This window comes from Thunnus albacares, chromosome 15, assembly GCF_914725855.1.
Source record: "Thunnus albacares chromosome 15, fThuAlb1.1, whole genome shotgun sequence".
Classification (NCBI taxonomy): Eukaryota; Metazoa; Chordata; class Actinopteri; order Scombriformes; family Scombridae; genus Thunnus; species Thunnus albacares.
The window spans coordinates 26,588,170-26,605,208 of NC_058120.1; the positions used below are offsets into that span (position 1 = coordinate 26,588,170).

Consider the following 17,039-nt stretch of genomic DNA (forward strand, 5'->3'; position numbering starts at 1 on the left):
CTCCCCTTCCAAATTTGTAGAAGAAAAACCTACAGTGGCTGCGAAAGTTGCAAAAAACCAGAAAGGCCGTCTCTAGAGCTGGTTTGTCCATTCTGGGCTACTGTAGAAACATGGCAGGCTAAAGGGCTCATTGTAAGGTAACGAAAACACAACGATTCTTATTTTCAGGTGATTATACACTAATTTAAACATACTTATGATTATTGTGACAGCTCCAGGGCCTCTGCCAGGACTTGTGTGTGTTGCTGTGTTGTATTGTCTTTAGTTTTGCTGGTTCTTGGTTGGACTTGGAGGCAGCTGGACACTGTCTCCAGGTTGCACAAAACCCGCCTCGTCCTGGTAGTCTGGCGGCTCCCTCCTCTCTGGCACCACGTTGTGTTATGTTGTAGTTCTTTTGATTTTCTGTATCGTATATTTGGTGTTTTCTTAGTTAACCTGGCAGCATGTTTTTTTCCTGTCAGTCCCATTTGTTACATTTGTTAATTTAAATCAATCTTTGTTAAATAAAATTCTTGTCTTTCAGTTAATCCCTCTCCTGTTTCCCTTATTTGCTATGGTCTCAGAGCCATTATATTATATTAGCCCCCCTAAACTTACACACTGGTCCTTTAAAAGTTGAGCTTGAAGCTTCATTGTTACGTCGTACCTGCAGCGGCTACGTCTGCAAGCTCTGAGGTTATGCTGTAACTACGCTGTAGTTGACTAGTGGCTCCCATGGATGTATGAGAGGAACTGGATACTGGGCTACAAGAGTGCACCCATTCACTTGAATGGAAGTTGCTCTCATTAGTGTTTCTCCCGTGTTCCCGCTCAGCCTATAGACTTTACATTGGGATGACGTCACTCACTTTAAGCCAAATATTGGCAGCAGTCCTCTTAAAGAGGACGTATCGTTCACATTTCCAGGTCTGTATTTATATTCTGGGGCTCTACTGGAATATCTGCATGATTTACAGTTAAAAACTCATCTTATTAAATCTTATAATGGCCCTTTATGCAGCCTGTCATTGGACAGCTGGTTCTGATGAAAACTGAAATGACAGCTGACAGAAGCAGAGAGAGAAACAGTCTTAAAAGTTTGACAGCAGTGAGATGATTGGTTCACGGAGGTTGTGGCAAAATCTGATTGGTTGAAGTGAAAAGTGTGAGTCAGCTGATTGAGTTGGAAGCGGAAAAGGGAAAAAAAAGTTGAAATAAACAGAATAAGCATGAAGATAGTAACAACTTCAGACCATATCACACAGTCTTCATCATGAACATCTGAAGTTCCATGACAACATGAAGACTGTGTGATATTGTGGAAAGCTCTGGAACAAGTGGACTGTACGTTCGGAGTTTGTTAACTGCTGTTTCCAAGGTCAGAAATGGACCATCAAGCTCAAATTTAGTCCCGTTTTAACTTCTCCTGACCTGCAAACGATCAAAAACACACTTCCTGACATCACTCTGCTTTTCCTGAATTTTCAGTTCCGGCCTTTTTTCGTCAAAACGTTGCACTTGACTTTCACCACCTTCCTCCATGTTGTTGTGTCTCTTCTGGTATTCAGGAAAGGACGTCCGCCTCGCCCAGTGGGAGGCAGGAAAGCCGTGATGATTGACGGTTCACACAGGATGCAGAGCAGCTCAGAGGAATCAGATTTCATTGAGAGGAGAAGGAGGGATGAAGGAGAGAGTTTAGGGAAAGCGATGAAGTTTGTTCTCTTGAACAAGTGGGAACTTTTATTCAAGGGGGGGAAACGGGGGGAAGAGGGCAGAAAGAAGAGTAGAAAGGAAAAGGAAAGACGAGGGAATTCACTTTCCTAAATAACGAAGGCCTTAGAAAGTATTAAAAAAGTATTTCCTCTTACCTGCCGTAGACAGTAATGTTAGTTATAAAATGTTTTCGTGTCTGATTGCGGGGTGTCGGGAGACGTTCTACATCTTTAAACTAAACGTGGGATTGTTTCGTCAGTGGATTGTGCTGCAGGAAGAAGCTTTTTAATCCTTTTTTTTTTGTGAAGTTTCAGTCAACACCATCAAACCTGCAGCAAACGCTGTCACTAGTGCAGCTACAGTAGTAGGAAACTCATTCACTCATAATGGGTAAGTGCTGATTTTTAGCAAAAACTTATATCCATCTATTCATTTTCTGCCACTTTTCCAGGTCCAGGCTGTGTTCATTTAACTAATTATATCCTTAGGAATAATAGTTATATGCTGCTGGGAAGTACTTCAAAATGTGATATAATAAATTTTTAATACATTGTACACCACATGAATCAAAAATTCTTAAAGGACAGGTTCATAGTTTTTCAAGTGTGTCTTAAAACAACAGTCAGGTGTCCATAGTAACAGTGAAAGAGATTTTCCTCGCTGTAATCATTCCTCCTGTTCATACTGGATATTAAAAGATCCTTCAAATGTGCTTTCAATGGAAGTGATGGAGGCCAAAATCCACAGTGTGTCCACACATCATTTAAAAGTTGATGTGAAGCTTATATGAGGCTTCAGCAGTCTGAGTTAGTCATATCAAGTGGATATCTGACACATTTACAGTCTTTTTAGCATCAAATTCCCTCTTTGTGTTTCCTCGGACAGTGTTTCCCTGTTGAGCTGCAGGTGGAAGTATAGTAACAAAAAGAGGAACTTTGGCACTAAAAAGACTGTAACGTTGAAAGATATCTACTTGATTTGACTCATTTGGACGCTGAAGCTTCATATTAGCTTCAAGATAAACTTTTAAATATATGTTTTGCACAGAAGGAGGACTCTGGATTTTGTCCCCCATCACTTCCATTGTAAGTGCATTATGAAGGGAGGAATGATTACAGCAAGAAAAACAGCTTTAATGCACACTTGGGTTCCTGACTGTTCTCACTCACTGTCCATCGCTTTAGCTCACTTTAACAACACCTTATTTTATTTATTTATTTATTGAGTTTTAACACATTAAACATAAACCTCAGCAAGGTGCACATTTTAGTTCACAGACCTTCATCAGGCAAAATTCATACAAACACACAGCACCATTCATATAAAGACGGCAATCGGAGGACGTCAGCAACCTTTCACGATATGCATTTAATGCATGCAGGTCAGTAAACGCCTCCACTACACCAGTAATAATAGCCTGTAGTCTTTAAGGTAGAAGCACTACAGGCAATCTAAAAATGGGCCAAACAGTAATTAATATTCCGAAATGATTCACATGTACAAGAAGAAATTGCAAGGAAAAATATACATATTCATGTCCAGAATACCTGAATCAGAACCAGAATACCTGTAATAAATGTACAGAATCCTATATAGTAATTCAATGCAGGTCATCCATTAATAAAGGGAGGTCTTATTCCTGGAAAGATTTAAATGAGGATTTTCTGTCATTGCTCATTTATTAACAAACACTCATGAAGATTGAGCTCAGTTTTTTCTTCTGATTGTGTATTTTTACCTGCTATTATCCAGGGAGGAGTTTACTTTCTGGCAATTTACAGTCCTGCAGTTTTATTTCTGCTCCTTGCATCCTGAAACCCCAGTGAGATATCTTTCATTTTTAGATTTCTATCAGTTTATTACTTGTTCAACTTGTGCCCAGTAGGCCTGTGATCCATTTTAGGACCTGTGATAATGAAATTTAAAGAGTGAATCCAGTGTTCGCTCTGGATCACACAGTGTTTCAATCTGCTGCAGCTGCACTTGCTTCTGTATGCGTTCATACTTCCTTCCTTCATCTCGCCTCCTTCAGTGATGTCACAGCAGGTGTTTTAGCAGCTGGAGTCGTGATCTCATGTTGTAAGTTGTAATGCAGCCTGTAACCAGCAGATGGTGCTTTATCATCAGTGTTATCAAGCTTTGGTTTCTGGTGATGGATCTGAAAACCGCTGCCGCCAGACTCACACTGATCAATATTTCTATGGATTGATTGATAGGTAGTGGTCTTCATAGGACTGATGATTATAATAGTGTTTCCTCCTTTAATGGTACTGATTGTGTTTTGGTAAAATCAAACCCTGAAAGCTGATAGTTTGATGCTTTTTGTTGCATTTAATTAACAGTAAAGAATCTAAAATCTCCTTCTGAGCAAGATGAGATAAAGTATAAAACACATAAAATAGGAATAATAAATCATTTATCCGTCATATTCATATTAATCAAGCTGCTTTTAGCTTATGCTTCTCAAATCTGGAACAAACTTCCTGAAGCTCTCAGACTAGAGACAATGCTGAGTACTTTTAAATCTAAATTGAAGACAAATCTGTTTGCAATGACTTTTGATGAAATGTTAGAGCTGCACTTTGAATGCTAAAAATACTAAATGTGTCAGATATCCACTTGATATGACTAACTCAGACTGCTGAAGCCTCATATAAGCTTCACATCTGCTTTTAAATGACTGTGTGGACACACTGTGGATTTTAGCCTCCATCACTTCCATTGAAAGCACATTTGAAGAGAATCGTATTGTTGAAATATGCCTTAAAGGTTTGTTCATGAACTTTGTGCAGCGCTCCTGGCTACGGGAGCCATTTAGCTCAAACTTGCAGCCTTGTAGTTGGTCAGATGGAGGTCAGGTCACATTCCTGCCACAAACGAACGGCTCCAGAATTCGTTAGTGAGCAGATCAAGACCACTGTGTTCAGATCTGCCTAAACGAATCGCACCAAGGAGGAAAACCAACAAAAGTCCCATTAAAAACATCCTAAAGATGATTTAGTGCATCAGGAAGATATTATACTTGACTTACTGTACAAGTAAACACTAAAAAAAGGTATATAAAACTATAAGTGAATACAACTCACATCCAGTAAAGAATAAGTGGAGTTTGAACACCAGCAGCGTTTGTGCCTCGTTTTATACTTTAATCTTCTCTCCACCTTCTGAGTTGTTGTTTTTTTTTTTCCTCTTCTTAATCATCATCTCTTTATCTAAACCCTGAGATGCTCTCGTCATCCTGTCCAATCAGGACGAACAGACAGACGGCGCCATGGTAACACGAGACCTTCTTATGTGGGTGGGAAAAGGCACACTCATTATACCTTAATAGAACCACTGGGCTGTTTCCAGGGAAACTATGATTTTCAGGTGTGTGTGTGTGTGTGTGGTTTAAGCAAACGCACCTTGCGGTGACCTAACCTTGAGTCAAACTGAAAACATGGTGTGCTGATGTTTCTGGGTGGATTCGACCTCCCGTCCCGACAACAACAACAGCTCGGCTGTTTGCGTGTAGTGCGGTGAGGTCAGTGAACGTCACATGACGGCTCTGGAGAGCAGGAGAGTCTGTAACGGAGATCAGTGGGGATGCAGGTCTGAGGAGTGTTTACAGCAGTAGCCCTGGACCCTGAGCCTTCAACAGGAACATTTGGCAATAAAAAAAAAAAAAAAATCAAACATAGCAGTAAAAATAATATCTGTCACATAGAATATTGACTTATTTCATATATTTGTTTAGCTGGAATGAACAACTAAAGATGGATCCAGTGCTAATCCAATGTTTTTGTGTTTGTTTGAGCTTGGATATACTTAGATATACTAATTTCAGTGTAGATTTAATGTGTCTGCCAGAAGTGAAGGCAGCATCACCATACAAACAATTAGCTATACTCAGCCTTAATTAAGCCACTTATCCTGTCTGTGGCAATAAAACTAGAGATGCAAAACATTTGAAGAGTCTAATCCATGCCATCATTTCCACAGAGACTTATTGTGAGGAGATATTTTGGATGCCCCTGGTTCCAGAAATGATGATCACATGATCGTCTCCCTGCAGGTCGTATCTGTCCGTGGAGACTTTGAGAGTCTCCTCTAACATATATACCTGTACAGCCTGTTTGCTTCCTGCAGGCTCTTATTTTACAGTTTGTTTAAAGAAACAGGCTAGAAGCTATATTGAATATATGAAGTCAGTGTTTACTTACAGTTTTCTGGAGAAACGTTCGCTTCGGTTAGGAAAAAGACAATCTGGGGCTAAAACATAACAGTTCTGCATGTTACAACGTTAGAAAAACTACTGAGATGGCAGCTCATCGTCACATTCACAGTGATAAACCCATAGGTAAGCCTGTTTTCTGTTTGTTGTTAGAGACCCAGTTAAGTTACACAATTGCGGCTCCGTTGTGCTGTTTTGGTTGTTTGCGGGGAACAGCAGCAGAAGTCGTTCTACCGAAAACAAAACTGAGAACTGAGAGCAAAGGAGGAAAACAATATAAAAGCAAACGAATGATCCAAGAATGGAAATCAGCTATTTTATACAATAATTAGAGGAAAAATTATTACATGACTACAGATTTGGTTGCAAGTTTCTGTTTTCTTGTTTTTAAATTCTATATTTCATTGCTTACAGTTTGTTGGATCATGATTTATATAAATACATTTACAGAATTTATTTTTTTATGCTTTTTACACTTAAATTGAGCTGAGCTTGTTTTCACCCCATAACAGATGAATCTGGGCTGTCACTGCGCTGGCGCCTCACTTGTAAACCTGCTATAACACTTTTATTTATATAAAAGGATCTCACTGTTTGGGCACTTTTGATAATAAATCTGTCTGTAAAAGCAGGTGTATGTTGGACATATAGTCATCATATGGTATTAAAATAAAGGTTATAATCTAAACTTTTCAATATCATTTTGTCCAGTTTTTACAGACGTCTTTACTGTGCTCCAATAACAAACGGAGGCTGTTTTTCTCATGCTGACTGACAGGGAACTGCTAAGTGATCTGCCGACAACACAGCCTGTAAATAAAGATGGACGTAGCGAGGTGTGACGTCACCTGTTGGTATGCATTGGAGCCGGTTTGAAGCCCAGAGTTGCGTTAGGAGCCAGGACCTTTTCAAATAAGGAGTGTTGCCTTTCACGCACCGGAAACACCCGCTACCTCAGATTCAAGCTAACGTTAGCTTACTGGGATGACTGAGTGGTGCACACTTGGACACTAAGCTACTTTAGCTAAATTGTGCTAACAGGGCAAGTATCGTAATCAAGTAGCATTAAACTTAGTGAAATATTGTGACAATAGTGTGAATGAGGTGAGCCAACTGTCAATCACAGCTGTCAATCAACGCCCACAAGGCAGACATCAAAGCTACTAGAAGTCAAATCTTAACAGAACAATAATTTCCAAAATGACCACGAGCACACTTATTAGAGGGCCTGAATTTAGAGATTGAGACTAAAATGGCTCATTGAAAAAAAAAGATTTACTTTGTATTTCTAGAGAGAAGTTGAGGCTTTTTGAATGGGAGTCAGTTGGAGCATCCGTTAGCCGTTGGTGGCGCTTTAAGCTACTTCAGCCTCAAGACGTGGTCACTGCTGCTTGAATAAGAATAACAAGAATCGCAGAAACCTAAATAGAAGTTTCATCACTTTTTCTTTTTCTCTCTCATCTCTCTCTCAACAATATTTCCATCAGATTATATCCGATTAAGATAAATTTAAAATAATCTCTGGGGAAGGCGAATTGCATTACAGCATCAGCAGGGAATCAGTTAGAGCTAAAAATAGCACAAATGTTGAGTATTGATGAAACAGTTTGTCGAACGTGCAAATGTACTGACTGCAACACCTAATGAATTAATGTACAAACAAGGATTAGGGCGCCGATGCGACCCAGAAGTCAATGAGAAGCATCAGATCAGGCTAATGAGATGGAGAGATCGAACCAACGCTGATAAAAATTTCACAACCGCTAATCTGTGACAGATACGGTTGTGAAAGCTTGTTTGTGTGTGTCTGTGTGTGTGAATACTAAATCCTTATCCCCTGATTACTATGCAGCTGCTGACTTTTCCACCCCGGCTTTGAAGTGCGTAGCTCCCGAGGAGAGAAGAGAGCACTTTGATGTGAGCGTTAGATTAGGATAAAAAAAAAGAAAAAAAGAAAGAGAGACAGCGCTGCGGCGGCGAGAGCCTCGTTGTTACCGCTCATTAACGAGATATATGAGAGATCCTGAAGAAGACGAACAAAGCGCTTTGTAGTTTTTTCTTTCTTCTTTTTTAGCAATGAATTTTAAAAAAGCGCCTGCTGTCTCTCTTAGGTCGTTGTAAGGTCACTCATTAATGTGGGTAATTAGTTTCAGGGTGTGTGTGTGTGTCCTGGCCATTTGCCTACAGATTATTATTATTATTATAACACACATCTGAATGCTCTGTCCTCAGTCTTAAGATTAATTAACTCTGAAGCCTGCTGGATCCAGGAGGATTATTCCTCTGTAGTATGTGAGTAACACCATGTTTTGGTCTTCTATCCACACAGATTCAGATGTTTTTTAACTCCCACAGAAAAATCTGAAAATGCTGGTCTTGTGTACTGTGGGAGGGAAAGCTTTTCTAAAACAATGTTATCAGACCGGTTTAACTTCCTATTGAGCCCCTATTAAGTAGCGCTGTACACATGATTAGATCATTAATCAATTAGTCAGTTGACAGGAAATTAATTGGTAGCCTTTCTGATAACTGATTAATTGTTTAAGTCATTTTTTTAAATGCAAAAATACCAAAAATTCATTGCTAGAAGCTTCTCAAATGTGAATATTTGCAAGTTTTCCATGATGAGGACACCATTCTATTAAAGGATAAAGCTGGTGATCTTCTTATTGTTAAAGGGGTTCTATTATGCTTTTCCGTTATTTTCAGTTATACATATAATGTTACAATGTCAGATGTTCATATTAAATGTGGCCAAAGTGTCAAATAATGAGGTAGTAGATGTAATTCCTGTGAGCAAAAAGCACCGGCTTCAGACTGCTCTGAACACTCAGTTTCCAACGTTTTTTTCTACTTTTTCTACGTTTATATGGTCATCTGCTCCATGCACTGCGCACCAGTTCACTGCTCTGCTAACATTATGGTGTTTTTCCATTGTTTTGGGGGGTAGTCATGCCAAGCCGTGACTCAAGTCGAGCTGGCACGCTGTGAGTGTTTTTCCATTACACAGCAGGGCAAAGTAAAATAAGTAGTTTACCTGTTGGAGGTGTGCTGGTCATCTGCAGCTCTTCATCAAACATCACCCTCACTGAGGCTGTTTCTGCTTGTACTGTTCCTCCCTGCGTTATTTCTAACTGATCCACTGAACAAGGAGCTCCAAATTTCTCCATATGTTGTTGTGTTGATTGTTTTTTGTGCTGCTAATGAAGCTCTGCTAATTCGATGAGGAACACGTTTCATTTCCTGTTAAATCTTCATAATAAACATCTGCTGTTATTTAGTAATTTAAAAGCTTTTAATATGAAGCAGTTAAGCTGGAAATGTTGGGTTTGCATCAGCAGTAACTTCACACAACTCTGATACGGCTGGCCCTTGGCAGGCTTCCGGAAAGCTGACCAATCAGAACAGAGTGGGTTCATTGGGAGGCGGGCCTTAAAGAGACAGGAGCTACGACTGTCTGTCAGAGAGCAGAGGCTGAACTGAGGGGCTGCATGAAGGGTCAGTATAAGATAAATAAGGAGTTTTTTGGGCTGTGAATCATGCAAAGCTACTCTACTGGACTCCCAGAATAAAAATATAGAGCTTGAAATGAGCATAATAGGTCCCCTACCACCGTTTTTGTCCAAAAACTAACTATTAAAACACATCAATGAGCGAAACTGCTGCACTGGGTGACATGTTCCTCCATCATGAAGAGTTTGGTCACATTACTTTGTTTAGAAACAGCTCCAAAGACTAATAACATTTTATGTTTTCATTTTCCGGAGAGTAGTTCTGTGTAACGCAGACATCACTGAGCATGTGTAGGAACGCAGTTCTGTTTACAGAGCTTCACTAGCTTGTTGTGCTACATATCACAAAGTCTTGACTTTGTACTGAATTTCTTTGAGAACTTTACAGTGTAGTCCACAACATTTAAGACAATAAAAAAAAACTACACATGATAATGGAAAGGCGGAATTTGGGCCGGGAAACGTAGCACCAAGCTAACAGAGATCAGCTCATCATTACCTTAAAGTGCCACTGATGACCGCTAGATGCTTCAGCTGACTCTCATTCAAAAAGCCTGAACTTCTCTCTAGAAACACTAAGTCAATCATTGTTTTCAAAGAGTCATTATGGTCTCAATCTCTAAATTCAATCATCATCATCATTAGGACAAATTACAAACATTAGGAATCATCCTTAACTGACATAAATACATGGCTTCTATGTCATTTGTTCTCAGTCTTTAATGTTCCAAAACTTCACCTGAAACATTTCAATCAGCCATATTTTAGTGAAACGTTGAGCATACATATGGACAGACAAGAACTGAATTATGCTGCAGTGGTTTGAGATGTTTTCATGGACATTTTGGTCAATTTTTTTGTGTCTACTTTGTGAAAATCTTGTTATTGCAGCGTACACAAAAAGATTATCTTAAGTTAAAAAATAACATAGATGACAGCTGGCTATATTAGTCCACTTGAGTCACAACAGTCCCATAAACTGTGAAGTGAATAGTTACAGAATGTGTCAATCAGCAGTTTTCTCTATAGCGAGCAGCAAATTGAGATTTCGGACACTGATTTATTATTGTCATTTTTCCTCATCACTGACAGCTGTAGAGTTGGATATGATCATTTTTGCATCTATAAAATGATAAATTGCATTGAGCGTGGAAGCTTTGAGTGTTGTGTTACCTCGATATATCCAGTTTCGTACCTCTAAATATATCAAACTTTAGCGAGTATTAATATGCCTCAAGGGGCTATTTGAGGCAAGTGAGTTTGCAAACAAAGTACACATATACAGTTCATTCACAAACACAAAGACAAACACATGCAAACATAATTTTGTTAAAAAGAGTAAAAATACATAAGGTCAACAAAACAAGCAATTTGAAGATGTCACCTTGTGCTTTGACGTGCAGTTTTCACTTTTTAAATGTATTTTTTTGTATAAGCAATGTATGAATGTGAGAATAAACAAATAATCATGAGTTGCAGCCCTACTTAGATTTTGGTAGTTTGTGTATAATGATGTGTGTGTGTGTGTGTTGATGCGACCATGAGTCCTGTGTGTGTGTGTGTGTGTGTGTGTGTGTGTGTAGCAGGTGTGAAGCCAGACTTTGACCCGGGGTTTCTTCCTGTCCATCTGGGTGCAGACAGTGGGAGTCTCTGAGTCTCCAACACTGAGCTCTGTGTCTGACTGTCAGAGCAGCTGAGAGGGAAACTCCACTTTACTGCAGCACCCGAACACACCGTCCAAACATTTACTGTCGCACTGTGCTCATTTCAGCAGGAGAGTTTTCTCTCCTTTTTTTTTTAAATTAATTTAAGTCTCATCCACAGGCTTTTTGAATTTTATTTCAACCAGCTCCTAGTTCTTAAATGCATTATAGCACCAGATAAAACATTTTTACCTTCATTTTGCTGTTATGCTCTTAATTTAGACAAGTTTAAGACCCCAGTACTTTGTTGTGTCCAACTTCTAATGTGTTTTCTTGAAGATCATTTTCTGTTTTTCTTTCCCTATGCACTGTACTTAAAATGTATTGAAATAACCATATGAACATATAAATTAAAATAAGGTAAAATACAGCAGGAATATTGTAAAGGTGTCATGCTAACACTTTTCCCAAATCAAATCTGGACTTTCATCCAAACTAGTATTTTGTGGAAGTTTATCCTTAACATTTGAAATAGTAGATTGGGTTCCCCCCTAAATAAATAAATAAATGTTATGTTAATGTAATGGAGTCATAAAACCACAGAGAACAACTAAATAATGTATCTGGACACTGCATCTGCGTACCTGCTTCTCTCAGTTACATCTCCCGACTTGTGGAAATTAAAGAAAAAGAAGGAGAAAAACTGGGCTGACAACTTTTGTTGTTAAATGAATATTCAAAAAGGAAAAAAAAGATTTTTCACTCTCAGTAAAAAAAACAGACATTGGCATTGCCGTCTTTGCCATCTCTCGAGTCATGCTGCAGCAAAAAACTGATAAAAAAGAACATCAACAAAACAAAGATGATCTCCACCTCCAGACGAGACAGCCGCATCCTCTCTGTCACTGTCATCATAAGCATGTAGGTGAGGAAGGAGTAGGTGGTGGGGATGGGTTTTTTTTAAAGTGAAACTTGGACAGTGTTATAACCAGCGCAGAAGTGTTCCTGTGCTGCATCTGTCGTGTGTTAGCACTGCAGCGTCTTATAGATGTCTCTTCTAGATGTGGGAGTGAACAGCAGCTCAACTTGTAGAGCAGTGTGCTTTAAAAAGAAAACTTCTCCCATTAAAAAGTCAGTGTAGCTTGGTTTGAGGTTCGCAGGTAGCACTTTGTGTTGAGTTTTAATATCTTTCAGGTTCCCAGTATTCAGACTACTTGTCTTATCAACAAAGAAAAGCTTCTGAAACTGCAATCAGACTTTTATAGCAAGAGCTCTGAAAAGCTCTTAAAACTACATCTGTGGCGCCATTTACTCAAAAGCAATCAACTACTGCATGTAAACAGGAAATAGCATCACAAGCTAACTTAACTTTCTAAAATAACAGCTTTAGGAGGCCAGTTAAGCGATACATGAGCAATATTTGCTTATATATTGATATTAGCGATATTTTTTGTATTTGTATGGTGTAAATTGTACAAATATGTATTGCAGAGTAAGTATTATTCATGCAGTTTAGCATGAGGAGGAATTATCCAATTACGCAAAACTGACCGACTATTATTTGGTAATTTTGTCTAACATTTTGTAATTTGCAGAATAGCAGGTTATTTTTGTGAAGTGTAATTTAAAATCTTCCAAAGTTTTATCATTAATAAACAGCATTTTGTTCAGATAAAATGACCATATTCCATATTGCCTGTTATAGGTCATACAGTGAGCAGCTAGTTTTGACAGTTGTGCTGTTAGTAAGTGTAAATATTCAGTATTAACAAATAGGACTGCAACTAAAGATTTTCATTATTGGTTATTCAGTAGATTATTTTCTCAATTAATTGTTTGGTCTATAAGATGTAGACCAAAGAAAAAGTGAAAAATTACCTGCTCTGAACACGTTTGTGACATTTTTTTACTACCCAGTCGCACATGCCCATAAATGGCCAGTAGCCTTGGTTGCTAAGGGTGTTGCTAAGGTTTTTTCATGCGTTGTTCATGTTGTCCTCTCTCATATTTCGGATCAGATTTGAGCTCCAACATCTACAGATGTATTTAAGAAGTTGCAAGTAAAGAACGAGAAAAAGTAGTTAGCCTTAATCCTACTACTATAGTTTGTTTCATGGTTTGTTGACGTAGCCTCCCAAGCCGCCGGAAGTCGTCTGAAACGCAGCTACCTGGGAGCTGACCAATCAGAACAGAGTGGGCTCATCAGGAGGCGGGCCTTAAAGAGACAGGAGCTAAAACGGCCTGTTTCAGATAGAGGCTGAACTGAGGGGCTGCATAAAGGGCCGGTATAAGATAAATAAGGAGTTTTTAACTGGAAATCATGCAGAAATATTCCAGTAGAGCGCCAGAATATAAATATAGACCTGGAAACGTGCAGAATATGTTCCCCTTAAATAATTACGTTTGAGAAGTTGAAACAGCAACAAGTATTTGTTGCAGCTCTATTAACAAATCTCTATGTTAGAAATAGTTTGTGTGATCTCCTCTTAACAAACATAACTTTGCTAAGTTTGAAGTTATGAACAACTAGTGCAACTTTTTCTGCAGTTCTGTTGGGGGTTTGACTTTTACTGATACAAATACAGGATTAAAATATTACAGATGTTACAGTTTAAGCAAAACAGCGTCTTCACTTAAGGATCCGGCTGCTGTTGTTGCTCATTATTTTACCACCAAACACACCACACGGACACGCTGTTGGTTGGCGATGTGAGTGGACGTTTTCAGTGTAGATTAATACGGTACATCTGGAAAGCGTGGGAGCTTCGAGACGGTGTGAAAAACAAAAAGGTGGCCTATAAAATAAGTAATAGTATAACATCCACATCCACACACACACACACACCTACGCAGAGTCCTTTCTATGGCGTCGGCTCTCAGCAGGATGTCTACTCATCTCTGTTTGCTGCCGTTGATTCAGTTCTCCACTCTGAATTGTTACCGTGGAAACGGGAGACGACGACCCCCCCCCCCCCCCCCTTTATGCATTTCTGTTCATCTTCGTTTTGAAGGAGTCTCAGCCGCGTTAATGGAGAGCAGAGTCATACACCTATCACTTCATCTCTCTTTTCATTTCTCCACATTTCTGCTGCATTTTCTCTTTTGTTCTGTGGTTATTTTCTTCTCTGTTTTCATTCAGTTTTAGACTTTTTAGCCTCTTTCCTCTTCTCCCTTTTCTTTTATATATTTGTCTGAGGTTTTGGGCAATATCGTCAAATAATTTTAATCTTTCAACCCTGAGGACGATTCAAGATCATTGTATTTTTTTCAGTAAAATGCAGAAAGACTTAATCGCATTTTTTAGGACTTTGTGTGCAAGGCAGTTGAGCAAAAATAATAAGAGACTTGCAAGGTCATTTTTAAGTATATTCAGAAATTCCATTCAGTACAAGAGACTTCAAAGCTGTGACGTTTAGCCCGCAAACCTTTGTGACTTACGGGAAACGATATATAAAGCGAGCTGCACGACATACTGTTGTCAAAGGTTCTGTTCCAAGGCTGTATTTTTACTCATTAGCAGAGTCATACATGTCAATGGGATTTTTATTGAATCTCTGTATAAACCAACTCTGATTGTAAGACGACCCCCCAACTTTTCCAACACCTGTTTTGGAAAAATACTTGCAGACTTTAAGTCTTTGTGAGCTCTTCATCATTTATGACAGCAGTTCATTTATGCAGTAAAGACGTCAAAAGACACTTCAGATTCATTTTCACTTTATTTATGTCCTACATGGCAGAAAAACACATTACCAGAGCCCTCAGAAACTCCTGTAGGTTTAAGTGAGCTGACAAAACACTTCTTCACTTTTTCCCCACAGACTCACTATAAACATATTGGAAGAAACTTGCTAGCCTAGCAACATTAATACTAAAAACAACCCATAATGCAACATTCTGTGTAGGAGCTGGTGTTAGCAGTGGTACTCTCTTCATTCAAAAAGAAGATCTGATGTTGTGACAACCCCCACTTTTTCAAATGTAATATCCAGAAGAAGATATCCTCTTATATTCAGGCCGATACGGATCTTTTCTTTTTTATTACCATCCTTGCGTTAACATGAAGTGAACAATACGACATACTGAGTAAGGTTATATTCCAAGGCTGGATTTTTATTTATTTACATCACTACAAATGTCAGTGGAATTCTGATTGATTTGCTTACTTCTTCTTTTCTTAGTTCCTGATATATCTTTTTTCTCTGTAGCCTATCATAGACCTCCGTTGTTGCCCAAAAACTATTAAAAACATGTAAATGAGCCACACCGCTGCACAGGGTGACATGTTCCTTCATCACTATGAACACAAAATGTAGTTTATTGTCACTCAGTCCCACACACACAATCCTGCTGCCAGAAATACTCACTAGAACACCAAATGTGTATTAATCCGCTGCTCAAAGTAGTCCTCAACAAATATTTTACACAGGTACCAATGGGCTTGTAGCTGAGAGACACAGACAGGCAAATATGTGACCCACATGTTTCATAGAAATATGATATCACGTTAAAAGAAAAAAGTATTTGTGAACAGTAAACAAAGAAGAGAATTTCATTTATAAAACTACCCGTTGAGTACTCTTGAGAAAGGCATCGACTTGCTGGTTCAGCCCAGCAAACTTTGTGGGAAGACTGTTTTTCCAGCAGCTGTTCTGACACTGACTCTGCTCTTGAGCAAGGCACTGAGGGTCGCACAAATACTAAAGTATCACTCGTTCTGTCTGTGTGTATCACATGTACCATGCGTACCGTGTGTGTGTGTGTGTGTGTGTGTGTGTGTGTGTGTGTATCCAGGCTGTCTGTTTGTGTGGTCTGATCAGTGTGTCATTGTGTGTCCTCTCTCCCTCTCCCTCCTCCTGCCAGTCACCCCAGAGGCCATCGGCTTCCTGTCAGCGGTGGGCGTCTTCATCGTGGCGCTGGCTGTCCTCTTCCTCTTCATCAACAAGAAGCTGTGTTTTTCACGTGTTGGCGGACTGCCCTGTCTGGAGCCGCACAGTCGCCGCAGGAAAGGACGAGCGGGAATCCGCCAGGGGCTCGGTGAGTGACCGACAGAGGGAGATTGTACTCACAGTATGTTTACACATTAACCTGACAAGGACTCCTAATATCAACTCTGTCTGCTAGAAATTCTGTTTGTATACTACTAAATTGTTTTCCCAGTCATGTTACGTTGTGAACATAATTTCACAGGTAATGTTTTTTTATTAACATTTATATATTGCACTGAAGTCGGTTAAGGTTAGTGAAAGATCGTGGTTTTGGTTTAATGTTAATAATATGACAACTTTTTTCTGTATTAAACCAAGACCATCATCTTTCTCTAACCTTAACAAAGTGCAGCCAGTGTCTAAACACAACCATAAAAAGTTTAAATGTTTCTAATTTCTAGACTTATCAACCACTCAAAGTGCTTCACACTACATGCCAACATTCACCCGTTCAACGCGCTTCCTATCTACACACACACAAACACTGATGGTACAGCCTGCAGGAACAATTTGGGGTTCAGTATCTTGCTCAAGGACACTTCCATGCGGACTGGAGGAGCCGGAGATCGAACCGCCGATCTGATTAGTGGACGGCCCGCTCTACCTCCTGAGTCACAGCCACCCCATCGTTTAATATTGCCTCACCGTAGTCACCCTGAGTGGATATTGTACCACAAGATCTGATATTATGGTGGGAAAAAAAAAAGAAATGCGTTGTCACTGAACGTTTATGCTGAAACGTTCAGTATCAGTATTTTCACGAGTTACCAGATCTGTCAAGTAACAACATTTTCTCATTATGTCGACAGAAAACGTCATTCAGGCAACATTACGTTTCCTTCTAAACATATTTGCTGTTGCAATTAAGTCTTATACGTTATTTCAGGGAGACAAAGACAAAAGGTATGAATCTAGCGCAACCTCGTTGGCAGCAAACCCACTCCTTAGGGGGGAGGTCGAGGTGGTTGAATGGATCAACTAAGACTGCATT

The 17,039-nt window shown here is 39.3% G+C and overlaps 1 protein-coding gene across 5 annotated transcripts in view; it reads left to right on the forward strand.

The window, feature by feature from the left end:
- Positions 1-17,039, forward strand: part of syt16 (synaptotagmin XVI) — a 41,489-nt gene that overhangs the window by 4,295 nt on the left and 20,155 nt on the right. The window contains exons 1-4 of one of the 5 annotated variants that reach the window (XM_044374412.1): positions 1,996-2,082; positions 5,674-5,746; positions 5,897-6,031; positions 15,924-16,097. In XM_044374412.1, coding sequence (XP_044230347.1) covers positions 5,992-6,031; positions 15,924-16,097 — 214 coding nt within the window. In that variant the 5' untranslated portion in view covers positions 1,996-2,082; positions 5,674-5,746; positions 5,897-5,991. Of the gene's footprint in view, positions 1-1,995; positions 2,083-5,673; positions 6,032-10,857; positions 12,192-15,923; positions 16,098-17,039 lie in introns of those variants that run through there. The other 4 variants (XM_044374411.1, XM_044374415.1, XM_044374410.1 and 1 more) reach the window with 4 other exon arrangements.